Genomic DNA, 27,859 nt, shown 5'->3' with positions numbered 1-27,859 from the left:
TAAACTCTAAACGACTGCTCCAAAAGAACCCTGAACTAAACTATGGAGAATACTTGCATTAGGGACTGATAGCTACCAGGGAGGGTCAACATATCCCCCAGCCATCCAGTAGAAAGGCCCTTCACAGTAAGTATTCAATGAACCCTTCTACTGGAGGCGGGGGATATCTTGAAATCTGATCCCAGAGAGGTGTCCCCATAACCAGGGCGGGTAGCATCAGTCCCCAAAGATGTTCTCCAGGATCCCTCTTCTGAAGGCTAAGTTGGAGGCGGCCACAGAATTCAATTTGTAGTGCCTCACAAAAGACGACGTTGACGACCAGGTAGCGGCCTTACAGATCTCTTCAACTGGTACACTATTTCGAAAGGCAGCATTGGCTGCCGCACTTTGTATGGAATGTGCCGTAACACCTAGGTCAGTGGTGGCGAACCTTTGACACTCCAGATGTTATGGACTACAATTCCCATCAGCCCCTGCCAGAATGGCAAATTGTAGGGGCTGATGGGAATTGTAGTCCATAACATCTGGAGTGCCAAAGGTTCGCCACCACTGACCTAGGGGGATAGGCAGCACCGGTGCCTTGTACGCTTCTATGATGGTCGACTTGAGAATTGTGCTGATGGACGTTTTTTTACATTGGTAAGCCCAAGTTAGGAGGGCTGACATTGATGAATAACGACTCTGATTTCCTAATTGGTTCTGATCTGATGAGAAATACCTTGAGGGCTCACCTCACATCTAAATTGTGCCATAGTTTCTCTTTGGGATGGTTTGGGTTAGGCAGAAAGGTAGGTACCACTATTTTCTGTTTCAGATGGAATATAGAATGAATCTTCAGGCTGAAGGTCGGATCCAATCTGAGCGTTACTCTGTCTGTGTGAAAGATGCAGAATTTATTGTTGGATGACAGTGCCTGCAGTTCTGACACCCTTCTCGCTGATGTAATGGCCAAAAGGAAGAGTGTTTTCATTCTCACCCACCGCAGAGGGACTGACTGGATAGGTTCGAATGGGGGTTTAGTTAATGCCGCAGGGACGGCATGCAGGCACCAGGAGGGGAATCTGTGAACCACTAAGGGTTGAGAAAGTGTCACCCCTCTAAGGAATTGTATCATGTCCGGATGTTTCACGATCAGGTCTCCTTTGATAGGTGCGCAAACCGTGAATAGAGCTGAAAGTTGTCGTCTCAATGTCGCACTCTTCAGACCCAGGTCAAATCCCCTCTGAAGGAACTCTAGAATGTCTCTGATGGAGGGTTTTTCTGGATCTATGTCCTTTGGGTATGCCCAGCGAGCGAAAGTTCTCCATGAAGCGTTGTAGATACTTATGGTAGACTTTTTACATGCAGCTAGGATGGTGTTAGTAACCTTTTCCAAGTAGCCTTTCTCAATTAACCTTCTCCTTTCACAAGCCACATGGTCTAGTTTAGCCAGCTGGGATCGGGGTGGCAGATTGGGCCCTGTATTAACAGATCTGGTACTGCAGGCAACGTTAGCGGTTGGCAGATGGACATTTCCTGAATTGCTGAGAACCAGGCCTCCTTGGCCATCTGGGGGCCACCAGGATGACTTTTGACTGCTCCAAGTGAATTTTCCTCAGTAGGCAAGGAATTAGGGGGAATAGAGCAGCCCCGACGGTCACTTCACCGCCAGTGCGTCTGTGTCCAGTGCTGACTGATGGAAGTATCTTGTGAAAAACTTTGTCACCTGCGCAAAGGTTGCCGATGCTAGCAGATCTATTTCCAGATCCCAAATGTGTTGCATATCACTTGGAATTCCCTCGGATTTAGTTGCCATTCGCTTTCTTGCACCTGCTGTCTGCTTAACCAATCTGCCTGATTGTTTAACTTTCCCCTGATGTGTTGCGCTTCCAGTGATAGCAGATTCTTCTCCGCCCACAGCCCCTCGGGGATAGGGCGGTATAAAAATCTAATAAATAAATAAATAAATAAAAATAGAATATTCACCACTTCCTGATGCGATCTGGGGGATTTGGAGCCCCCTTGATTGTTTATATACATCTTGGCGGCCACATTGTCAGTTCTGACTATCACATAATGTCGCTGAAGTTCTCTCCTAAAGTGAATCAATCGCCCTGGTCTCTAGCAGGTTGATGGGTAGTTTTGTTTCCTCTTTTGACCATCTGCCCTGGACAAATTGCTGGTTGAGGGTGGCCCCCCAGCCCAGCAGGCTTGCATCTGTGAAGATTTGTGGGCAATCATGTAGGTAGCGCTTGCCCCAATGTAGGTTTCTTGTGGTGAGCCACCACTTGAGACTTTTGCGGATTTGGTTTGGTATGATTATTATTTTCTTGTCCTGTTTTTGAATGATATTCCATTGGAATCTGCGTAAGAGCTGTTGTAGGGGTCTTGCATGAAGGTGAGCCCATTGACTCAAGTCCATCACCGATATAAACTGGGGTCTGTGGCCAGGTCAAACGGTAGTGCCCTGTGTTGGAAGTGTCGCAACCCCACTGCAAATCTTAGGAATTTTTTGTGAGCTGAATGGATTGGTATGTGTAAATAGGCTTCTCGTAGGTCTAATGAAGTTAGAAATTCCTTGTGTTTTAGGGATAGTGAGATAGTTCGAAGAGTTTCCTTGTGGGACTTTGGTAGGCGAATGAACTTGTTGACTGTCCTCAGGTTCAACACTGCTCTGCAGTCCCCATTTCATTTGGGGGCTGTGAAAAAGTGCGAATATGTGCCTAAGAACCTCTCCTGCACGGGAACTGGCTCTATCGCCTGAATTGCAATGAGGTGTTCCACCGCCTGGAGAGTCTTGTATGCCTTGGGCGCACTTTGCGCTAATGGAGATGGAACGAACTGCTGCTTTGGAAATTTTAGGAACTCTATCACATAGCCTTCCTGAATTACCTCCCTGGACCACCTGTCTATGTGACTTCCCTGCCAGGCTTCTTTGAACCTGGTCAGGCGTTCCCCCACCGGGGGGTCAGAGTAGTCACTGCTTTTTAAAATCTGGTTTGAAAGGCTTTCCCTGTTTATTTTGATGTTTAGGGAAGTTCTTGTTTCGAAAGGAGCTCTTTTGATGCTGTTGCCAGCCCCGTTTGTTCCCTTCTCCGGAGAATCTGGGGAGGACTCTATTGGACCGGAACATGGTTTGGGTATTGCTAGTGCTTTTCTCCTGCTTTGCTGACTTAGGCATAGCCTTCTTTTTGTCCTTTGTTTCAACAAGCACTCGTTCCAGTTCCCTTTGAATGGGCCTGTCTCCAAAGTAGCAGGAAGTAAGCTTAAGCTACCACGTTTTATGAGTAGCATATCCAGCTTGCCAAAAGTGTAGCAGCATAAATTTAGCGCCTGGCCACTATGCTAGAAGCCATGGCCCTCGCTACCAAGGCAATGGCATCCAATGTGGCGTCAGCTATGAAGGCGCTGGAAATGAGCACACGTTCCACTCCCTCCCTGGTCGCAGAGTCCATTGCTGGGAGCCTTTCCAGGATTCTCTTTAACCAGACCATGCTGGCTCTGGAGACCGTGGAAGCCGGGGTGAGAGCTTTAATGGCCGTGACCATTCATTCATGCGCTTTACACAAAGCTGCTTCTGACTTCCTATCAAGGGCATCTCTAATGAACACCACATCATCCACGACCTAGTGTGCAGGTGAGGCCTGAGAGACGGAAGCGTCCACAAAGTTACCTAGAGCATGTTGTTGTGGAACTGATGAGGCATTAGATAGGTCTTCTTAAAGGAGGGAGGGAGTGTCTTATGAGCAGCTGGTTTCAGCTACTCCTTCCTTATGCGCCCCACAAAATATTCTGGGACGGGAAAAAACTTTTATCCCTCCTGATCTTGGGGGAAGTAATCTGCTTTTCCCTTGGGGAAGCCCTTAATTGGTTTAGCGGGGGAAATATTAAGGTCTTGCAAGTCTAAGGTCGAAATGGATTTATAGATCAGCATTTGCAAATCCTCCAATTTGAAAAAATTTGGCAATTGCTCTGTAGCCTCTAATGTGGTTTCCTCAGAGTCCGAGAACCTTTCTCCCCCTGCTGCCTCGTCCCCATCGGAAGAGTCCTCTTCCTCGTCAGGGAATTCTATGGGACTCCTGTATCACAGTCTTTCCCCCTCGTTGCCTTGGGCGGAAATGCCTCCATTTTGTCTGCGGGCTGCCTGGGCAAGCGTGGCTTGTTTTTCCCTTGCGGCTAGAGCTCTGTCTATCTCCTCCCTGAGAAAGCACGCGAACGCTGGCGGAGGTGCATGCTACCAAACCGCGACTGCCTCTGCTGCGGGGACTGGCTGTGGGTTGGTGCCTTCATTCGTCTCTGCACCCTTCCCCTGGGGCCCCAAATCTTGCCTGGCTGTAGAGCTGTCAGGGGAGCCGGGGTCTTCACCTTCCACTCCTGGGGGGAGAACCAGGGACTCCGAATCCCGCATGGGGTAGGAGGAACCGGTAATGGAGCCGCCGTAATCGGCAATGCCCTCGGGAGGTGCCGAGCTCCCATTAGTCGATGGAATGTGAAGCCGCTTGGATGCGGGCGCACTCTCTTCCCCCCTGCTCATCTTGTTCTTGCCAAGCCCTTTTTCTTCATCAGTTGTGGCTCCGTCTGAGCTGTGCCCTTAGCGGATGATTTTCCTTTGTTCGCTTGAGTGCCCTCCGGGCTGAGCGGGTAACTCCTCCCGGGGTGGGGTGAATGAGCCCGTCGCCATATTGGCAGGAGAGAAAAGTGAAAAGGGCAGGAAACTTTTTTGCCTGTCCACTCCGCGAACGCTTACTTTCCCTTTCACTCCCAGTCCCCTACTAAGCCTAGACCTTCCAAGGGAAAGGGAATCACAAAGGGAAAAGACTGACAAACACTCACACAACACAAAAATGCTAGGCACCTCAGGAGCTAAGCTAGTAACCGTGCAATCCCTGCAGGCAAATCCCTGCAAGCAGGAAAGAATACTGAGGCACAGAGACTTGGTGACCTCCACAGGAAGTGGGTGTTAGTTTGTTTATTAGTTCCTGCCTCCTTGCAATTGGTGAAGAAGACACCCTTTCAAGATATCCCCCGCCTCCAGTAGAAAGATATTTTTACAGAATTTAATGTTTTCTTCAGACATCAAGAGAATACATAGCTCACCTTCTCTGGAACTAATTTAAAACATCACAATATTTCATGTGTCAGGTCCAATAGTGTTATGGGACAAATTTCCAAATTCATTACAGCCAAATAGAATGGTTACTACAAACTTCTATGGATAATATCACATCACCCTCTAGCCTCTATTCAACACAATCCTTTTTAGTAACATAACATAACTTTTGCATAAACAAAGCCAAAATTGTCACCGAACATATATTCCATATTCAAATGGTTCCTATTCTTTTTATAAAAATGGGTTAAGAAATTCCTGGAGATTTGGGGATGGAATCTGGGAAGGTTGGGATTTGGGGAGGCGAGAGAGCTTAGCAGAGATGACATACAGCCCACCATTTGAAGCTGCCATTGATCTATGTATTCTGAAGACCAGATACTGCCAGGAGGTTGAAAACACTACGAGAATGGATGGATGGTAGTAGGAGGCAAAGCTTAGCTTTCCTTACCAAGTATGCTTCATTTTTGTTTTAAAAATATATTCCTACATCTAAAACTCTTGGTTAAAAAAGAAAAATGCCAGGAATGCCTTTCCTACTGAAAGCAACAGAACTGAATACAAAATGTAATAAATTATTCTGAACAGCCTTTTCAGGAAGAAACAAACGAAGGAGGGGAGAGGGAAGTAAAATGAACAATGTGCTGTAATTTTTTTAAACACTGCAAAACTATCAATACCATTCTAAGAAGAGTCCTACCCTTCTAATTCCACTTACTTCTATTGAGGTGGAGGTGTGTAACTCTGCTTAGGATTGCATTATATAAGAACCTCTGATATGAGTAAGTTTTCCTTTTTTTATTCCTCTGTTTTGTTTATATTGTAAAACATTGTGCCATTTTTGTTTTTTTCAGGTTTAAAAGCATTATTAAGCATAATGAATTTCACAACAGGTTCAAGAGAAGAATGTCTGAAAATTCTCAAGGATGGCCATTTGTTAGGTATTTCACCAGGAGGAGTTCGAGAAGCTTTATTTAGCAACAACAACTACAAACTTCTATGGAGCAATCGTACAGGCTTTGCTCAGCTAGCTATTGATGCTAAAGTGGTAAGTCTCTGCATAAAGAGACAATTTTAAGTACACATATATTTTACTTTAATTTTTTTTATTTTACATCTACCTTGATTTGGCTGGAAGAAAAAAAATGAAACTGGGCTTCAGATAAGGACCATAACCCAAAGATCATCTTTTACTTGAGGTAACACATCCCTATGGTTGAGCTCCTGGTTTCTTTAGATAAGGAAACATTAAGGAAAATTAAGCCTTACCTAGAGATTAGCAGCAGTCTCTAAAAATGCTTTAATAAGAATAAGCCCATTGAATATACCTAAGTAGGTTTACTTAGTATGACAGTAAGTTTCACAATAATGTTCCATGTGTTACCTATCCCAAATGAGATCATATGATTGATATGAGATCACAAGATCATATGATTGATATGAGTTGTATATATTTAGATGTTCAAGATATCAAAAGTGGTGGCTGATCCAAATCAGAAAATCCATGTCTACATTTAAGGCCTCCATTTGCCAGTGACTATAAACATAATAAACTGAGTGGCGTACCATGAGTAAATGGCATCTGGGGCAAGCCCTAAAACTGCACCATCCCAAAATTCCATCCCGCCCCCGCAATTGCCCCCCCCCCAAAAAACTGTACCCTTTGCTGAAGCAGCAAGCTGGGCAAGGCAGGGTCAGGAAAGACAAAGTGGTGAGCTGGGTTGCAAGGCCCCCCTTGTCCTTCCCAGATATGCCCCTGAATGAATTTATAAAATTCTATGTTTCTCAGTCATTTCTCTTATTTTTATGAATATAATCATAGCATACCCTTCATACCTAACCCCGCAATAATTGTAGCTTCAACTCAAAATCAAGGTCCTATCAAGATTCAGCTTCTTTTATAAAACCAACTGTCCAGAACACAGATTTCAGTTTACAACATCAGCTACATAAACCTTCATCAAAAGGCAGACACTAAGAAACTAATGGCCCAATTCCAAGGTGGGGGGGGGGGAGAGATGTGGAGGCAGCAGGGCCATTTGCTGGCAGATTTGCCCTCCCTGGGTCACTTACCCCAGTAGAGGGGCAAATTTGCTGGCAAGTGGCTGCAGCGGCCCTCCACGATTGTCAGACACAGTGCAGGGCACTGCTTTAATGCTCCTGTGCCCTCTTACCAGTGTAGTGAGGCCAGGGGAGGAACAGACATTAGTCAGCTTCCACCCTGGGCTTTGCCACCTGACTGCCAGTGAGTAGGGCTTGGATTTACACTACCCTTTTCAGTGGCATAAGCCTATGGAGCCCAATGGAGGGCTTTTTGGCAGTGGGGAAGGTTTTTTTCCCCTCACCATGCTGCCAAAAAATCATCTGAAGGCCACAAGGCAGTGCTGCCCCTGGCGACCCCAGGGCTTTGGATTGGGCTTTCCAAGTCCTACTCAGAAGATTCAATTGAGAAAAACTACAGAACAAGAGGATACATAAGGACAAAACCTCAAATTATCAGGTGGGTATAAGAGATGGGATGCTATCACATACCTTCTGATTTATACTGTTATATTATGTTTATTTTGTTTGTTGTTGAGTTTTATTGTTCACTGCCCTGAGCCCTTTGGGGGTAGGGCGGGCTATTAAATCCAATAAACAAACAAACAAACAAACTCTTGGGAGAATATTGATACAATTGAGAATGATGTGTTCTCTTGGGCTCTTAAGAGAAGGGTGTAGCAAAAATATACTCAGGAGAGTGAGAGTGGCTAGGATTACTTTCACTTGCTCAAGGTATGATGAAACTAGCAGCCAGCAACACTCATGATTACAAGACCAGGTGTACTGCAGTAGATAATGATGAACAGGAGAGGAAAACAAGACCAGAGCAGCAATCACAGCTGCCACACTCTGAGTCAATATTTTCATTGTTCCTTGCATACCCAAGATCTCTTTTCCCTCTTCATCTCAATCAGTTCAGACCTCATCAGCATATCAAAGTCAGGATGTATATTTCAAAACATCTGCCTACATTAAACTTCATTGGCCATGTTGTTGCCCACTCACTCACTTTAGAGAAATTCTCCTGTGACATTTTCAATCTGTCTTGTTTTTCACCACCCTGAATAGCTTAGGGTCATCAATGGCACCTGCCATGAGTTTCACTCCAAGGATCTCAGAAGTAGCTGTGACAAGACAAAAAGTGGAAAGAAGACATGTGATAGTGACTGGGTAGGGAGAGGGAGGGCCACCAGGACAAAGGAGAAAAGTAAGGAGGGAAGTTTGATTTTTCCTTCTTTTGCAAGTGTTCATGAGCTCTTTCTGCTTAGCAAACTCTATGGGCAAACATCAAAAGACTTTGCAGAAGGTATGATTAGAGTTGCCAGCACCAGGTTGGGAAACACCCAGAGATTTTAAGGAGAGCGGGGAGAGACTTGAGTGGGGTATAACGCCATAGAGTCCACTTTCCAAAGCAGCCGTGTTCTCCTGGGGAACTGATCTCTGTTACCTGGAGAGGAATTGGAATAGCAGGAGATCTCCAGCCATTACCTAGAGGTTGGCAACTCTAACCCTATGATATATTCAGTTCAGTCTACATTCAGTTTCAGCTTGCATTAACTTCCAAGATAACTTCCCTCAGTTAAGCAATTAGTACTATTAGTAAGAACAGAAGAAAATATTGTTGGGATAGGAAATAAAAAAGATCAGCAGCATAAATCTAGTGGCTCAGAGTACAGACAATTCTACTGAACCCATCCCTCCAAATTTGCTCTCACCATGCAAGCTCTTCTATTTGCAGTTTAAAATACTAATGTGCCACTTCTCTATCATTTCAAGTTAGCTGACACAAATCTAGCCATTGTCGTGAAAAAATAATATTTGTGATTGCATTATGCTTCATTTATGCACTGGAACATATTTCACCCTGTAGCAGTGAATCTAGTAAGAACAATTGCACCACACATTCCCTTAGCTTCTAGAAATGCCATCAACAGGAATGTGATGTTGCCACAACTTCCCTGCTCCTGTTCAGGCCATGCCTGGCAACCCTTCACATTGAATAGAAGGGAAAGGGTTGTCATATTCAAATCAGTTAACATTGTTGTCTACTGACATAACCCTATTGGTGCAAACCTAAATGGACAGGAAAAACAGGACTCTAATCTTACTTTAGCCTTTATGCAACAGTTTCACAAGCCCCCTTTAAATAACAATTGTGTGATAACCCAAACTAAAGGATAGAAAACACTCATCTTTGTTTGAAGAGTAAACATAACAAAATATTACTGATTTGTTTTTTATTATACATGGCTAGCTCAGCATTTCTAGCATTTCAGAAGTACACAAAATGTTGTAAGAGCAGATCAAAAGAAGCTCCTGCGTTGCTCATCTCTTACAAAGGAAAAAAATACAATAGGTACCTGTGATACCTACACAGCTGCATTCTACATAACAATCCAATGTGCACATCTCCACATGTTAAGATTATTACAGGGCTTTCTGAAGCTGCCTCACCCATGGGAATACTATTTAACATGCAGCCAAACCTCTACTGGCTTCTAAATTACAAAAAAATGTCATCTACAGGCTGCTTAATTGTATATACTTATCATAAAATGCATATAACTCCAAACAAACAATAAAAACCATAATTTCAGTAACTTGGATCCAGCGGGATCCTTGGTGGGGCCAAAAGACCTCCCAGAACTACAACTGATCTCCAGATTATAGAGATTAGTTCCACAGGAAACAGGTGGACTCTATGGTATTACACCCTGCTCATCTTACTTCCTTCCCCAAAGCCTATCACTTCCAGCCTCTTCTTTCAAATCTCCAGGACTTCTCCAATCTGGAGATGACAAGACTAGATGGAAGACATTGCCACATACAATGGTAGTACTGATAAGCAGGGCATCAGAATTATTGACAGATGCACTCCCTTATCATTATTTTTCAAATGGCTACTTTTATGTATTCGTGTAGGAAAATTAGGAAAATGTTCACATCCTCTACTGAATAAGCGTTTCTATTTAAAATGCAGCCTTAGGTTTTAAGCTGTGTTGAGCACTCGGCCTATTTTAAATAGTTCCTGGATGGAATTTTTAATGTACATTTGTATTTGGATATCTTCAAATGTTATTTACTTATGGCATGCCCTTGTGTGAGTCTATATCTGATATTGATATTATGTCATGTTATGATTTATGGTGACAACATGAAATCAATTTAATACATACAAGATCAGGAGGGAAACTTCTTTCTTTTTCTTGTTTTTGTTTGTTAATAAATTTAGTAGATACCATGGCAAATTCCAAACAAATGGGTCCTGGAAAAGCCCTATAGTTGCAAGACATCCATCCAAAAGTCCTCCTGTTTCTTCTACACATCACTTCTGGAAAACACTATATATGGTGCTTTATAGCAAGTCCAACATACCTTCTTGCCAAATATTTATACCTAGCACAGCATTGTGTTTCCAACCCTGCAGAACTAATCTTTTAGACTGTTCCTGTCACCTTCCAGATTCAGGGTAAGGTAAGAGGCAAAGGTAGCCCCTGGGCAAGTACTAGGTCATTTCTACCCAACAGGGTGATATCACATCAGGATGTTTACTAAGTAGACTTTGTTAATGGGATGGTTTGCCATTGCCTTATTGAGTCATCTACACTACATTTAATACTCATTTTACTAACCTCAGAAGGATTGGCGGCTGAGTCAACTTTCAGCCACCAACCTGAAACAGACTTCCATAAGAATCAAACTCAGGTCATGAGTAAAGCTTTGATCTTAGTACTTCATCTTAACATTCTGGCCACAGGGCCCCTATGAAAAAGACTGAGTAATAAATACATGCTGACAGTTCTAATCTTTTAGGCTGTTCCTGTCACCTACCAGATTCATAATTGGTTTTCCTTTCTAAGTGAATCACCAGATGAAAAGGGGTAGGAGGTAAAGGTAGCCCCTATGCAAGTACTGGGTCATTCCGTTTTAGTTGATAGTTCCATGGGAATGTCAACTCAATGCATGGCAGCTGTGAAAAAGGCAAACTCTATGCTGGGGATAATTAGGAAAGGAATTGGTAATAAAACTGCAACGATTGTCATGCCCTTATATAAAGCAGCAGTGCGACTGCACTTGGAGTACTGTGTTCAGTTCTGGTTGCCACATCTCAAAAAGGATATCGAAGAGATAGAAAAAGTGCAGAGAAGGGCAACGAGGATGATTGAGGGATTGGAGCACCTTCCTGATGAGGAAAGGCTGCAGTGTTTGGGACTCTTTAGTTTGGAGAGGAGATGTCTGAGGGGGGATATGATTGAAGTCTATAAAATTATGCATGGGGTAGAAAATATTGACAGAGAAATTTTTCTCTCTTTCTCACAATACTAGAACCAGGGGGCATTCATTGAAAATGCTGGGGGGAAGAATTAGGACTAATAAAAGGAAACACTTCTTCACGCAACACGTGATTGGTGTTTGGAATATGTTGCCACCGGAGGTGGTAATGGCCTCTAACCTGGATAGCTTTAAGGGGTTTGGGCAGATTTCTGGAGGGGAACTCAATCTATGGCTACCCATCTTGATCCTCCTTGATCTGAGATTGCAAATGCCCTAGCAGACCAGATACTCGGGAGCAGCAGCAGCAGCAGCAGCAGCAGCAGCAGCAGCAGCAGCAGCAGCAGCAGCAGGCCATTGCTTTCACATCCTGCATGTGAGCTCCCAAAGGCATCTGGTGGGCCACTGCGAGTAGCAGAGTGCTGGACTAGATGCGATTCTGGTCTGATCCAGCAGGCTCTTTCTTACGTTCTTAACCAATACAGTTCATTATTGTCCTCTGATGTACCTTAATGGTTAACTGGACATGAGCCTTCTATGTGGCGTTTTCATGACAGAAAGTCCCCTATTTTTCATAGGGAAAAAGAATGTATGCAGGCTGAATAGCCCTGAAGTCGAAACATTTGAGGGAAAGAGTGAGGACATGCATAAACACTGGCAACATTTACTATGCAGTGAAGAAATTATACTGATATCCTGCACTGTTCTGCTCTCCTCAGAAGAAAAAGGATGGGAAATGTGGGCACAGAGAGTGTCAGCCAAGAAAGATGCAAATTATGTCCAGTTAAAGTACAGAGTTATGGGAGAGATGAATGTTCTTGTGAGCTGCATGGTTCAAAAGATACTATTGCTGAAACCATCCCAGATGCACAAGCTCATTTTTCGCATTAAAATATGCACAGACTGTAGAGTTTTTATATAGATTACAGTCAAACTCTGTGGAGTGTCTGCTTACAATGAAAACAATAGGAAATCAGTTAATTTTTGTGTAATAGCATAGTAGAGTTGATTAAGACTCTGGTTTATAGATAAAGTTAAGAAATGTTTGACTTTTTATTTATCATTTTAGGCAATCATCCCAATGTTTACAGAAAATGTTCGTGATGGCTATAGGGCACTTGGAAATATATGTAAGGAGCATTCCATATGTAGTTTCTTAACTTCTAAGTATCTGGACTTAAACGCTCAACTTTTTTCTGTTTTGCGATAAATATTCTATTTAGAAATGTCTTTCTTTTTCCTGCTTGATTCTTTTTTTCCCTATGGTATATATTAAAAAAATATATGATACATTTGCACTTCAGTTTTATGTTTCACTAGACCACTTCAGTTTCACTAGACCACTTTACGTAACTGATTTCTAAGGCACTGTATTAATTGTCATTTCTTTTTCAAATGGATACCAAAGATATGTAGGGTTTTCTTCTTAAAATAAAATTAATAAAACTAATAAAGAATGGTTATATTCATTTTCATGTATTAATAAATGATTCACTGTTTTCACTGTGATCTAATTTAAGGGAATAAAAATATAATTATTATTAAGTATCTGAAAAATAATACTGTAAACCCAACTATACATACCTAAGAATGCATACTATTGTTCTTAATGATATGCTTTTTCAAGCAAAAATGCCTAAGATCAGCACAAAGGGTGGTCTAAAAAAAAAAAGTAGGTGGTTCTATGTTGCCAGTAATAGTCACATTATCATGTAAAAACTTGTGACATGGACCCACTGAAGCATTTCTGCAAATTTCCACTTGTGGATTGCAACTTTCTCACTTCTCCCTTGCACTTCAGCCCCAAATGCATCTCCCCAAAAGAACAGCACTTGTTGGAACATTTAGAGTCACAGCAGGAACGGAAGCCATGAAGAAGGTGTTCCATGGCAGAAATCCTTTAATCTCTGGAAACGCTCCAGTGATTTAAGCTTATATATGTCCACAAACTGTATTCTAACACTTCTGCTGACTGGTCCTTTAGTGTAACAGAAGACGTAAGATTGTTTTAAAAGCAGAGCTGCAATTTATTAGATCAACTAATTAAAACTAATATAGGGCAAACTAAACCTTAACTTGTATGGCCCAGGCTAGCCTATTTTCATCAAATATGGGGAGCTAAAATATCTTTTAGAACATCAGAGTAAGAATCATAGAAGAATCACTGGAAGGCATTTGGAGTCAAGATTCTCCACCCAGCTGAATTGCACATATTCAAATAACAGAATGATTTAAAATTACTTTTTATTTTTGAGTGCCTCCAAAATGTTTTCCCTCATACTACACAAAATGCTACAAATGTGAGCAGCCAAGATAACCACAATTTCTGTTCATAATTTTTGCCCAATGCTTCTCTTATATCAATGAGAAGAACTGAACTTATTCCAACCCACTGAGAAAAGATTAAATTTTCAGCTCCATTTATGGAGCAAAGGTGTTTATGCATAGGTAGGGCAGTTTTGCACTACTAGGAAAACACAAAACAACAGGATGGCCAAAATGTTCATGTATACTGCAAATGCATTTCTCCTCATTCTTTTCTAAGTTCACAGCTATCAGATACTAAGTAAACAATGTAAGAGTCAATTTGGGACACATGAAAATGTTTCAAACCTCTTATGCACTAGGGTGGCAGGAAGATAGTATACAAAAAGAGGACACCACCAACTGGCTTTTAAACATCAGCAGCCATCTTGGGTGCACATCCATAGGATTGGTTACTGGGTATAAACATCTCTAAATCAGATCTGTTATATGCTAAATATCGTCCATTTGCACATTGAGACTGGGAAAAATAAAAAATTGAGTAAGCAATATGTGTTGACATCTAAAGATATTTAAAACATTTCCTTTCTCATGTTCTTGGTATATTTATTTGTCCCTAGCTCTCAAAATATGACTCCAATTATAATTCATTACACAGGGCCACTGAGATGGCTGTATGAGAATACTCGATTACCACTTGTTCCTATTTATGGATTTTTTCCCGTCAAATTTCGCACCCATATAGGAGAGCCAATAGCTTATGATCCAAACATAACTTCTGATGAATTAGCTAAGAAGGTAAGTTGGGTTTTTTTCCCTAAATTTGGAAATGCCAAAGGTGATACAACCATCCCTAGCCAGAATGAGAAGTACAGGCCTTTGCTCTTTTTAGTTCTTCTCCATAAGAATCCTTGCCGTTTGTCTCTGTTAGGGCCACCTGAGGCTGCAGGAACCATGTAGTCATAACTAGGCCTTCAGTTTTCCCATAAGTTATGTATTCATGATGGCCATTGTCCCAGCCCCATATTTTAGTTTGTTCACTTGTTGTCTATATACAAGCAGAACTTAGCCATTTTACAATATATGAGTTGTTTTCACAAAACAGACACTTGGGTCAGCCACTTTTGATGGGGAACACTTGGCATCTTAGGACCAAGTGAGATGTGACACAGAATTTGTGAACACAGCTTCTGGCATTCTTTCCTTTTATTCAAATAGCAGGCATGTGGGAGGTGGATTTCAATCATAACTGTAGTGCCAGAGTAGAGATATAGAAGCCCATTCCCTGCATCGAGTTCTTGAACAGAAACAGCCCCATGTAGCCATTATTTGCTCCACTGTGGCACTTACAGCTAATGATGCATGCATGTTTGTCCTAACAAGGAAAATCCACAGGGCTATTTGATTTTGGGGAAACAATGACGGGGAAGATAGAAGTCCAGCTGTCCTGTTAAATGGTGATCGCAATTGGAATCAATCCCCAATGCAACAAGTATTTGATAAAGGGAAATGCTGGAAACTTTATTTACCCATCACCTACCCATCTGGCCCTCAAACACAGAGCTTTCCAATCAGATGTTCCACCATGTTAGGGTGGCCAGCTCTAGGTTGGGAAATTCCTGGACATTTAGGAGTAGAGCCTGGGCTTTGGGTATAATGTAATAGTGTCAACCCTCCAAAACAGGCATTCCCCTTCCCACTTGGAACCTGATCTCTGTAGTCTGGAGATCAGTTGTGATTCCATTAAACCTCTAGGCTCCACTACTCTTCTACTGAATTGTCCATCCATCCCAGAGAGTCAGCTTTCCCCTCACCATTCAAACATTCTACCCCAAATAATGTAGTCCCCTTTTGCACCACTCCACATAACAGTGCATTTCTAGAAACAAAATCCTGAATTCACATCACGGACTGGTAAGAACAAGCTGACAAGACAGGCATGTGAAAATGCCCTTTATCAAGAGTGCCAATTTAAATACTTAGTCAAATTTTTCTTGTAGTGGGAATGGAAACATTCATCTTACATCTCTGTCACACAGCTCTCCATCAGTCTAACCTTTGTTCAAGTTGTTGGAGGGTTAAATGAATGACAGTCTGAAGCATAAATGTTACTCTGGTTTTTTTTGGAAAAATACTGGTCCAAGTAATAGCTATCATGAAGTGATGTGTTCATTCCGTTAGAAGAGATGTATAACAGATTTTGATCTCTTTTTCTCCTTTCTAGACAAAAATTGCAATAGAAACTCTAATACGCAGACACCAGAAAAAACCTGGACATATAATAAGAGGTATTTTGGATCGGTTTGCTAAGCAATAGAAACCAGACCAAGGTAAAAATTCAGGTAATAATTCAGAATTTATATTCATTTTAAAAAATTGTGAGAACACAAGACTCACTAGAAAAGATAATAGTGCTAGGAAAAATCTGAGGCAGCAGGATAGGAGGAATAAATGGATTGAGATGGAGCAACAACCCTTAGTTTGCAAGGCCTAAGCATGGCTGTTAACAATAGGATCTTTTGGAATACATTGATTCATACAATCACCCTGAGTTGAAGCAACTAGACCAGGGGTAGGGAACCTGCAACTCTCCAGATGTTCAGGAACTGCAATTCCCATCAGCCTCTGTCAGCATGGCCAAATGGCCATGCTGGTAGGGGCTGATGGGAATTGTAGTTCCTGAACATCTGGAGAGCCGCAGGTTCCCTACCCCTGAACTAGACAGTACTTACCGGTAATACACATTCATAAAAATATTCCTAAAACGCCAATAAAACATAGCAATAGGATTTGACATGCAGGGAACAGACCAGAAGCAACACTGAGAATAGAGTTCCAAGAACTATTATTTAAATAACTTGGGAACAATGGACCCATTCATATCAGGACCCTGGTGTGGGTGAAGGAAACTTTAAAATCCAATCTAAATTGGGCCAGTAAGTTACTATTTAATTTTTAAAAAATGCTGGGAGCTGTATACTCCCAACTCTTGATGCCATGAATACTTTGACTCATAGTCAAAAGTTCATGCATAGGTTTGCCCAATGCTAATCCAAAATTGCAAAATAGCAAACCCAAGATTGCGTCATCTTTATACTGAAACTATTTGGCAAACTGCGTAAACCTTTCAGAACAGCAGTGATAGTTAACAATATTATTGTGAAATAATTTCACACCACATTCCCAGATGTCCATTCTAACTGAGCATCCATTCTTTTAACATGCTATTATAATTTTTCTTTTCACTCTTATACCGCCATGACATCTGCTGGTGGAAAAAAATATGACAGTCATGAAACATTCTGGAACTAGTTTATTGTGATTTAAATATATTTTCTCCTGTATCTTGCCTAAAATTTCTAGGGATGTAAAGGAAGAGTAATTTTTGCCAGTTATTGGATGTCCCAACCTGTTGATCATGTTTGATATATCCTGTGTAATCCACCTTGATTCTCAGTGATCAAGATGGACTATATATAACACTAGCAGGGCACTCGTGCTTCGCTACTCATACTTCATCACAGGCTCTCTATGATTTTCAGGGTGACATTCAACATCACAGACTGTCTGTGAACTTCGGGGTGACATTCAGCATATTTCAACACAGCCTCTCTATTAACTTTGGGGTGACATTCAGCATACCTCATCACAGCCTGTCTGTGAACTTCGGGGTGACGTTCAGCATACCTCATCACAGCCTGTCTGTGAACTTCGGGGTGACATTCAGCATACTTCATCATAACCTCTCTATTAACTTTGGGGTGACATTCAGCATACCTCATCACAGCCTGTCTGTGAACTTCGGGGTGACATTCAGCATATTTTTTCACAGCCACTTTATGAACATCTGGGTTTTTCGCATATTTTGCAGCAGCTTCCTGTAGTTGTCTTTTTCTAACCGAATCTGTAAATCGCTTTCTGCGTTTAATCTCTCTCCTCCCTTTAGCTGTTTCAACAGAAGGAACAGGTTCGTATGCGGTGAGGAGGTTGGTGGTAGAATCCAGTTGGGCTACCATTGGCTCAATTGTGCTTGTTGTTTGGTGGTCATTATGAGAACTTGTCGATTCGACACATGGAAGTAGAGCGTCAAAGTGCCCTCCATTAAAATCTCCTGTGAAACAAATCATTTTTACTCCCCGTACTGCATTCTTTAGCTTGGCAAGCAGGTTTTTAACTGTCACCTTTAGAATGTTCGTGTAGATGGCCAGAGTTCAACAGTAATGCAGATGGCCAGAGTTCAACAATAAATGTGTAATAACTCAAGTAAAACTGAATATTTTGAAAAATCCTTTCTTAGTGAGCACCTAAACCACATAATGAACCGGTGTGCCAAATTTCAACTTTGTAGGTTAGGTGGTGTTTGATGAGTCAGTCAGTCAGTGGTATTTCGCGTTTATAGATATAGATAAGCAAATAAATTCTGCCCTTTCATGGCAGATCTCAGATTCTTCTCAAGCTATTCCTAGGGGTCCCTATCCACCAGAAACAGCATTTGGGGCAACTGGGCTGAAGTGGGAGGAGGAAGTGAAGTAGTCAAATCTCTGTCTCATGCAAGTGAGATTTAAACTATAGAAGCAGGAGACGTAGCCTTGCACTTAGCACTTCTTGGCACTAATGGAAACAGATTTAGTGGGAATTTTAGAAACATATCAGAGAGAACCAGTGGAACAGGAATATTCCTGGATATAAACTGGATTTAAAAAGGACAGAAAAAGATGCATTAGCATTAGCAGTGCTCAAAACGAGGTCGGATAACTTCCCTCTTCTTTTTTCAATGAATGAAAACCATTCTAGGATGGATTAGTGTCAGACTTGGCCTGGTTGACTTTTCAAAATTGAAGATTCATGTTTTATCCTGTTTCAAGGTTTACTTGAAATATGCCCTGCTGAGTTTGGTGTTTCAGCTCGGGGGGGGGATGAAACTGTTTCTGGATAAGACTAGATCGAAGTTTGCAAGTTGCCTGTTTCTTATCCTTCTAGGCTTGTCCATGCCAGGTCGATTTACAGGGCTTGGCTGAGGAAGACACAAGGAAGCAGCTTTCTTATCCTTCGAGGACTCATGTTACCTTAAGCTACATCTTCAAATACCTCCTTCTGCAATGCATCTACTCAGTGATGGGATCCAAAAATTTTAGTAACAGGTTCCCATGGTGGTGGGATTCAAACAGTGGCGTAGCACCAATGGGGCTGGGCGAGGCACGAGGGGGGATGGCCAGGCATTCCGGGGATGGGGCATTAATAATTTTTCTGTTACTGTAAAAGACTCTTACTGTAAAAGTTCCTAATTTCCAGTTGGTATCTTTCTGTCCATAATTTAAACTCATTATAGCAAGTCCTATTGTCTATTGCCAACAGAAACAACTATTTCTCCTCTAATTGACTGTCTGTCAAATATTTAATACTTTCAAATACTTAATTTTGTTTCTAGAAATAAAAAGAAGGACACTTTCCTTAAACAAGGAACTTTAACATATTTCTAAAACATGTTTTTAAAACAGCCCAACAGGGAGAATTATCCCGTTTTCTACCTTCGCTAACCAGCCACATAGGAAACAACAGGACTATGCCAACTGTGAAATCATGAGTGGTCACTACAGTTTAGTGAAGATTTACCATCACCACTGTTTGTTAACTATATTCTGAAGGACGAATACATTCAATACTCAAAATAATTTGCACTTTAGATTAAGACACAAATTCATTAAAACATGGATCCTATGGACCATTCCTACTGCATAGGCATATTCAAGAGCTAGATATCAAGGCTACTGCCAGGATACACAGGTCATGACTTTTTAAAAAATTGAGTAAGCATTAGTAGTTAGTACCTTTAACCTTTCACTTATACAAAATGCTTTGTAATCCTTTAGCACCATAAATACCTAAAATCAGTCATTAACACTCTCTTTTTATTCCTGGGTGACCTTGGGCTAGTCACAGCTCTCAGCCCCACCCACCTCACAGGGTGTTTGTTGTGAGGGGGGAAGGGCAAGGAGACTGTAAGCCACTTTGAGTCTCCTGCAGGAGAGAAAGAGGGGATATAAATCCAAACACTTCTTCTGTTTAAAGTAAAAAATAAACCAGAACATCATCCATTGTGAACTAGAATTCGCAATCCATACTGTATATTCTGCAAATATTTCACATTAATTAATCCAGGATTAGAGACACAGATTAGCATAACATTCTCACATACAGGAATACAGAGCTTTTAAGAGGCCAAGCATCATGGTAAAATCACAATTTATCATAAAATGAACAGACAGAGTGCCAAAATAAATAGCCTACCAAGCAAGTAAAGAGTCCCCTGGACCCAACAGTAGTTAAAGGGTCCCTCCTCTTACTAGCTGGCAAGTTCTGGGCTACGAGAAAGAAGAAGAGGGGGAGGCGAGGGCATGGAGACGGAAAAGCGGACCCAATTAGTAACCCCCTCTCGGCACACACAAATAATTAGTAACCCACTCTCGGGAACTGGTGAGAACCTGATGGATCCCACCTCTGTGTCTACTTCTCCCAGTTCTTCAAACAACTGAGGCCTGAGAAGGCAAGAGGATGGAAATATTGTGAGATTACATGTGCACAAAAAAATCACTATCCAGTTCAAACTAGTTTTGAATGGTTGAAAAAAACATTTTTTCAGGTGCTCAGTTCACAATTTGCAATTTCAACAGAGAGGTGATCTAGTCACGCTTTAAAATAGAACAGAAACAATTCTAACAATCTCTTCAAATTATCCTAGGAAAGCACTGGAGATTCTGAATCAATTCTTGAAGTCAGTGATGAGGACTAATGAAAACTAATGGACTGAACTGACAAGTTTAAGTAGCACTGATCAGGAATATGCATCTAATGGTGTATGGTCTTTGTTGGTTGAAATATATCACTTTAAATAGTTTTCAGATGAGGCAGTTTATTTTTGCAGATAAGAGCAACAGAGTAAATTATACATCTGACCTCTGGTTTGATCAATATTATTCTTTAGAATTTCCTATCAGAGTCAGGTCCTCTATTATTGGTTTGGTCCCTAGTAATCTCCCACAACCACACCATGGTCTTTCAACTCAGATAAGAAACACACATCATGCAGGGAACATGGAGTTCCAAAACAGGAATTTGTTGAAAGATTCTGATGAGAGTTGGATGAGGGAAGAAGTAACAAAACTTATTTTTTCCCAGAGTTTGACTCCCGTCAAACTAGAACATCAAGGCAAGCTGACTGAGAGAAAAAACAGCCTTGCTGTGTTTTGTTTTCACCTATATCAAAACCTGTAATTTCATTGCAGCCAGTAGATGGCACTAAGATCAAGTAGAATATTTCCATGTTTACCTCACAGTGGTGTGCCTATAAATGTCATCAAAGTTACACTCTCCAGATTCAAACAGGCATAATTTTCTTTTCAATGTTTATATTTTATACTCAGGGACTGCTGTGAAAAAGTAAGAAGTGTTATTCCCACCAAAATGTTTTGATTATTAAGTTCCTGTGTTACTCTGGTTTTACTCACTTAAACATATGAAGCAACTGTTGTGAAGATTTAGTTCCTGTTTCAATTAAAAACAACTAGTCAGAGTTTACCAATCATTCTGTCATGAACAAATTTCTGAAAAAAACATATAATGTTTCATTATTGTTATTGTTATAAACATGCACAGGATTAATTTTACCTCACTTTTCCAGAGCTAGCTTGGAGATATTTATTGCCTCCTCCCCGCCAAAAAATCCCCCTTAATTAAAGCAAATTTGAATTAAATAAATTACATTAAATAAAGAAAACCTTAACTGCTATTTAATAAAGACAGCCCTGTGGCACCGAACTGTCAAAGCTCTGCTGAGGACTTGAGTGTGACCCTGATGGAAGTCAGGTTCAGGTAGCCAAGGTTCACACAGCCTTCCAACCTTCTGAGGTTGGTAAATTGAGTACCCAGCTCTGGCAGATACACCCCTGCATAGAGTCAAGGAGGTATGAAAAACCCCAGGTCTCAAAGGGCTAAATGTTAAAGGCAGTATCTTAAATTGTGCCTAGAAGTAAATTGTATAATTGGTCCAAAGAGGCTGAATGACTCCAGATAAGTTCCATAGGGTGAGATCACCAACCAACCAACCAACCAACCAACCAACCAACCAACCAACCAACCAACCAACCAACCAACCAACCAACCAACCAACCAACCAACCAACCAACCAACCAACCAACCAACCAACCAACAAAAAAAAACTTGTATTGCCAGATCAGAACGAAGTTCGAAAAAGGAGGCAGCAACAGGCATGACTTAATCAGAGACATTCTGCAGTTCAATGGAACCAGAGTGACATAAGTAGGGATGCCCACTTCCTACCTACTTGTTCTGCTGTTGCTCATTGCTGGTGGGATGTGCAGAAGCAACCCCCCCCCCCCCCCCCACTGCCATCCATTCTGAAACTGTGTGGTGGCAGCAGCAGCAACAAGGGAAACACACTTCCTTCAGTATCACACTCTTGTCACATGGGCAGCAAAATCAGTTGAGCCGCTCCTGAGATTCTGAGTCATGGTCAAGGGCAATCCAACACAATTAATTGTACTGGAGGTTACATACCCTCATATCAATGTTGTTAATCTGGTACCTCCTTGGTCCTGAATTAGCAGTTACAGCCCCCATCAAACAAAATGGATTTCAGACTCTGACTATAAAGTTTGGCACCAAAAATTATGACTTTTATTGAGACTACAATGATTTAGTTTCAAGTTATTGTTGTATGTTCCATGAAAAATATCTAGCCACAACTGAACAGCTGTAAACACAGGGAATGCACCTCTTAGTACTGTGAAAAAGTTTTTATTAAGGGAAGCAACTTGACCAAAGCTAAATTTCTGCAACAGAAAACCCCTCAGATCAGGTGACCTGAACTGTTTTAGAACCCATATGATACAATGCAGGAAAAACATGGATTGCTGGATTTTTTAAATCTTATTTTGAATTATTGTTGTAAAGGCTTTGGGAAAATCTGTGCATTCAGGTCAAGAAACCCAGAAACTGGTGTCAACTGGAATATTATCTTTGTCAGCTAAGTTAAGCAACTGCTGAGATGTCACAAGAACCAAACTGCTCTGGACTGGGTTTCACACATAACGGGGGGAAAGATACCCTCCACACAACTATTAACATGCATGTTCACGTTATTCAGGAATACCTCCCCTGAACACTCGCCTAAAACTCATCATTGGAAAGGCCTGGAATGTACTGCTGACTATTGATCAAGCATGAAGACTGACAAACACACCTGACAAACATTTGTAACTCTCACGAACAAGAAAAGCAGTCTTGTGACTGATAAGAAAAGCTCAGCTGAACATGTTTTGGGACACTGGGAAGAAGTTACAAATGTGGGGCTTTGCAGTCCCCTGGGTGCCAAAATAAACAATGAAAGAGGGAAAAATTAAATCACACTTCTGTTTCCACCTCTTAGGAGTGACATGCCACCATGGTACCACCCCAGTCCCAGGGAAATGTAGAAAAGTCCAGGAAGAGAACATGTTTTGGCATCAGTTTGTCTTTGCAGTAGCTTTTTTTTGTGAGCCAGGAGCACCCTTTTCTGTTTATGTTCTTCATGCTTTGAGGTCATCTTGAGGCCTCCAAGGCTTGTCCACACCCTGCCCTGCCCTGCTAGTTCTCAGGAGTTTGAGGGATGAGACGCTCACAAGAGTTCTGCCTCTTCAATCTTCCTTAATCATTGGATAGGATGAAAGTGCATCAGCTTCCTTGCTAGGAAATTGAGCAAAAACTGGATGGACAGAAGAGTGGCAATGAAATTTGTTCTGATGTTTGCAACTTTTGTTGCAAGTTTATTTACAAGATTTAGTGATTTATGATTCATCTCTCCATTATCTAGTTGATTCTATCTACAAGTTGATTCTCTACTGATTTGGAATTTTGTTATATTTCCTGATGCTTTAATACTATCTATATTATTTTCTGTAATCATATGTATTTTTCCTGATGGTTTTGTTTTCATGCTTTTGTTCACATGTATCCCTGTATCATGCATCTGATTCAGTTTGCAGCTGGTAATCTGCTTGTTTAGTGTGTTTGTGAAAATATGGAATGGTATTGTATAGTCTGAGCTCGTCATATCTTGGAATTTAAGTTGGATTGATACTTGGAAGGAAGACGTCCAAGGAAGACTCTGCAGAGGAAGGGAACGGCAAATCACCTCCACTTAATCAGTTCCTTGAAAATCCCATCAGCGATCAGTATAAGTCAGCTATAACTTGACAACATTTTTCCCACAGACATTGTATTATGCATAAATACCTTTAATAAACCACTTAATTTGTATCAGTAATACTTTGGACTCTGCATTTTTCTACAGTCATGCACCCATTGGGTTAGGAGCCTGTAGCAACAGGGCCTACTACTTAAGGGGACCAAATTAATACATATAAGTAGTAACAGATTATCCATGCTACTTGAAAATAGAAGGCACTTAAAAAAAATAACAATCTGCCTGCCAGGACACAAATATTGGTCCAGAAGAGTCCCAAATCACCTGATCAGATAGGAGAAAAACACAGTTTTTAATAGACTCCAGATGACTAGAACTTCCTTCCTCCACTTCCTCTGCCTTATCTGGATTCAATTTCAGTTCATCCTCCCTGATCCACAGTGACTAGACAGTGATTCAGGATTGAGAGAGCAACTCCTGGATACTTAATGATACACCTATAGCTGGGGGATATTAGCATAATAACATCATCCAGACTCAAAGTTATGGATAATCTTACCCAGCAGCAGGGACGTAGGTATAGATTTTTTATGGGGGGTCGGGGTGGGGTGGGGCGACACACCGCACTGCCACCCCTAGGGCAGTTTAACAGCCACGCCTCCCCAAGCCCCGCCCCTGGCCTAGCACTTATAAAAGCAGCTCTCCAAGGCCGGGGACGGCAGACTCCCCCGCCCTGCCCTCCACCAGCTTGGCTCCCAGTGGGCAGCTGGCAGTTCCTTCTGCCCTCCCCTCTGGGCAGAGGCATAGAGGGAAAATGGAGCCCAGTGCAAAATCTGAGTCCCCACTCACCCCGCCCCCGGGCAGCCGCTGTGATGCTGGAATCCACCCCCAAACAGAATCACTTTCAATGGTGTTTAAACTAGACAGCCCAAATTCTCCTTTTAAATCCACCTTAAAAGGAGAATCTGGGGTCCCCAGTTAAATAACTGAAAGTGATGCTGTTTTGTGGTGGATTATCCCCCACCCTGAAACAGCATCACTTTCAATGTGGCGTAGTGGTTAAGAGCAGGTGCTTTCTAATCTGGAGGAATCGGGTTTGATTCCCTGCTCTGCTGCTTGAGCTGTGGAGGCTTATCTGGGGAATTCAGATTAGCCTGTACACTCCCACACACGCCAGCTGGGTGACCTTGGGCTAGTCACAGCTTTTCGGAGCTCTCTCAGCCCCACCCACCTCACAGGGTGTTTGTTGTGAGGGGGGAAGGGCAAGGAGATTGTAAGATCCTTTGAGTCTCCTACAGGAGAGAAATTGAGTCTCCTACAGGAGGATATAAATTCCAACTCTTCTTCTTCTTCTAAACTGAGTACCTCAGATTCTTCCTTTAAATCCATGCCGAAGGGGGTGGATTTAAAAGGAAATTTGGGGGGTGCTTGCCTGTCAGGGGAGTGCAATGTGTTAAGCTACCAGCACCAAACTTTTTACCCAGGGTATCTTTAGGAGACTCTCCTAATGATACCCACCCAGTTTTACATTGAAGTTTGGTTCAGGGGTCCCAGAGTTATGGACCCTCAAAGGGGTGTCAGCTCACATCTCCTATTACCTCCCATTAGGAGCAATGGGGGATCCGAGGGGCACCCCCCTTTGGAAGTCCATAGCTTTGGACCGCCTGGACCAAACTTCACAAAACGTGTGTGGTAGCAGGAAGAGAGTCTCCTGATGATACCTCCCAGGTTTTAGTGAAAATTTAGATTCAAGAGGTGTCCCAAAGAGGATTATCAGGACCCTCAAAAGATATACCAGCCCTCATCTTCTATTGGCTCCCATTGGAAACAATGGAGGATAGGTCACCCCCTTTGGGAGTCCATAGCTTTGGACCCCCTGGACCAAACCTCACCAAACCTGGGTAGTATCATCAGGAGAGGCCACCAAACAATTCCTGAAAGTTTGGTGCTGCTAGCCGAAACAATGCACCCCCTGCAGGCCAGAAACCGAAAAACACTAAAAATGTTTTAAAAACCCACAAACGGGTGGGCAGAGCTTCGGACATGAATGGGGGGGGGGGTTCAAACCCGAGAACCCCCCCTTACCTACGTGCTTGCCCAGCAGCTTAAGCATTAGCAACAAAACAAAACCTTCTGTAGTTTGCATGACACTACAGACAGAGCTGAACTTTTAAAAACAAGCATTTCTCTGTAGTCCCTCACACAGGCCAATATTTTTCATGTTTTTCTTCATGCTGTCTTTGTAATGTGACAACTGCTCGTTTTTCAACAATATGGCCCTCAAGAAAAACCCATCAGCCTTCAAAATACATGACTCATGTTCAGTTTCATAAAAATATTGAACAGCACTGGGTCCAGGTCAAAACCATGTGGAACCACCCTAGTCACTTCTCTCCAGGAAGAAGATGAGCTGGTTCTTCATGAAGAGGAGCTGATTCCAGCAGGTATTTTTATCAACAACTTTGATGATGGAATAGAGGGCATCTAGTCAAATTGGCACATGACACCAAATTAGGAGGGGTAGCTAATACCACAGAGGACAGAGTCAGAATTCAAAATGACCTGGACAGATTAGAGAGTGATTAGAGAGTTGGGCCAAAACACACAAAATGAATTTCAACAGAGATAAATGTAAGATACAACACTTAGGCAGAGAAAATGAAATGCACAGATATAGGATGGGTAACACCTGGCTTGACAATACTACATGTGAAAAGGATCTGAGAGTCTTAGTAGACTGCAAACTGAACATCAGTAGTGTAATGCAGCGGCCAAGAAAGCCAATGTGATTCTGGTCTCTATCAATAGGAGTATAGTGTCTAGATCGAGGGATGTAATTGTACCTCTCTATTGTACATTGGTTAGACCTCACCTGGAATACTGCGTACAATTCTGGGCACTGCAATTCAAGAATATTGACAAACTGGAATGGGTCCAGAGGAGGGCTACCAAAATGGTAAAAGGTCTGGAATCCAAGGTCTGGAGGAGAGACTTAGGGAGCTGGGTATGTTTAGTTTGGTGAAGAGAAGGTTAAGAGGTGACATGATAGCCATATTTAGATATCTGAAGGGATGTCATATTGATGAGGGAGCAAGCTTGTTTTCTGCTGCTCCAGAGGACCAGGAGTGATGATTTCTAGGTGCAGGAAGGGATTCCACCTAAACATCAGGAAAAACTTCCCGACAGGGCTGTTCAACAGCGGAATGCACTACCTTGGAGTGTAGTGGAGTCTCCTTCTTCGGAGGTTTTTAAAGAGAGATTGGATGGCCATCTGACAGGAGTGCTTTGATTGTGTGTTCCTGCATTGCAGGGGGTTGGACTCAATGGCCCTTGGGGTCTCTTCCAACTCCATGATTCTATAAATTCTGTGAGTTATATTAAATATTCTCAATATAGTTTCTGACTAGTGTTTGTAATGGAAAATGCTTTAGTATCCCTGGTAAATAATACAACTTGTTTGAATGGGAGGCTGTATATGCATGGAAATTCCACGTGTTGCCCAATTGGTTTTTTTCCCTATGGGGCAATGAATAGTTATTCCTGATATAAATTTCTCCCTAGATAATGAATATGTGCGTAGTGTATGGCTACAAAATATACAGTGCATTTCAGTGGGCTTAGATTGGAGCCACTTTATATAGGATTGTATTCTTAATCATTTATAAATCCAGTCTCTTAAAAAGGAGCCCCAGATAAAAAGATTTTTTTTAATTGGCACTATTTCAGGTGGAAGACAGCAAAGTATCATTCCTCCTCCTTTGTAAGAGTATAAAGAATCAGGACAATCACAGAGATGAGAATGTTTGAAAGTCTTTTGTGTACACATGCAGCTGCATCATATTGGCAAAATAAACACGCCATAGCCATATTTAGCTGGCTGCTCTGTTGATACCACTTCTGTTTCTTTTTCCTACCTCCCTGCTTGTTCAGAAATTACTTAAGATTTTTTTTGCCCTCCTTTTATATATTAAGGATTTGTGATGGTAAAC

At 41.9% G+C, this 27,859-nt stretch overlaps 1 protein-coding gene across 5 annotated transcripts in view; it reads left to right on the top strand.

Annotated features, from left to right (window-relative positions):
* The window catches only part of LOC125439219 (transmembrane protein 68-like), a 33,901-nt gene extending 9,911 nt beyond the window's left edge, over positions 1-23,990 (top strand). For 3 of the 5 annotated variants that reach the window (XM_048508215.1, XM_048508216.1, XM_048508217.1), the window contains 5 exons: positions 5,944-6,137; positions 12,474-12,534; positions 14,328-14,467; positions 15,894-16,011; positions 18,650-18,840. In XM_048508215.1, coding sequence (XP_048364172.1) covers positions 5,944-6,137; positions 12,474-12,534; positions 14,328-14,467; positions 15,894-15,986 — 488 coding nt within the window. In that variant the 3' untranslated portion in view covers positions 15,987-16,011; positions 18,650-18,840. Of the gene's footprint in view, positions 1-5,943; positions 6,138-12,473; positions 12,535-14,327; positions 14,468-15,893; positions 16,012-18,649; positions 18,841-22,832 lie in introns of those variants that run through there. The other 2 variants (XM_048508218.1, XM_048508219.1) reach the window with 2 other exon arrangements.
* Positions 23,991-27,859: the final 3,869 nt, after the last annotated feature.

The sequence above is a fragment of the Sphaerodactylus townsendi genome, linkage group LG09, assembly GCF_021028975.2.
Source record: "Sphaerodactylus townsendi isolate TG3544 linkage group LG09, MPM_Stown_v2.3, whole genome shotgun sequence".
NCBI lineage: Eukaryota > Metazoa > Chordata > Lepidosauria > Squamata > Sphaerodactylidae > Sphaerodactylus > Sphaerodactylus townsendi.
Note: the sequence above shows the minus strand (reverse complement) of the source record. Positions and strands in the feature narration are given on the sequence as shown.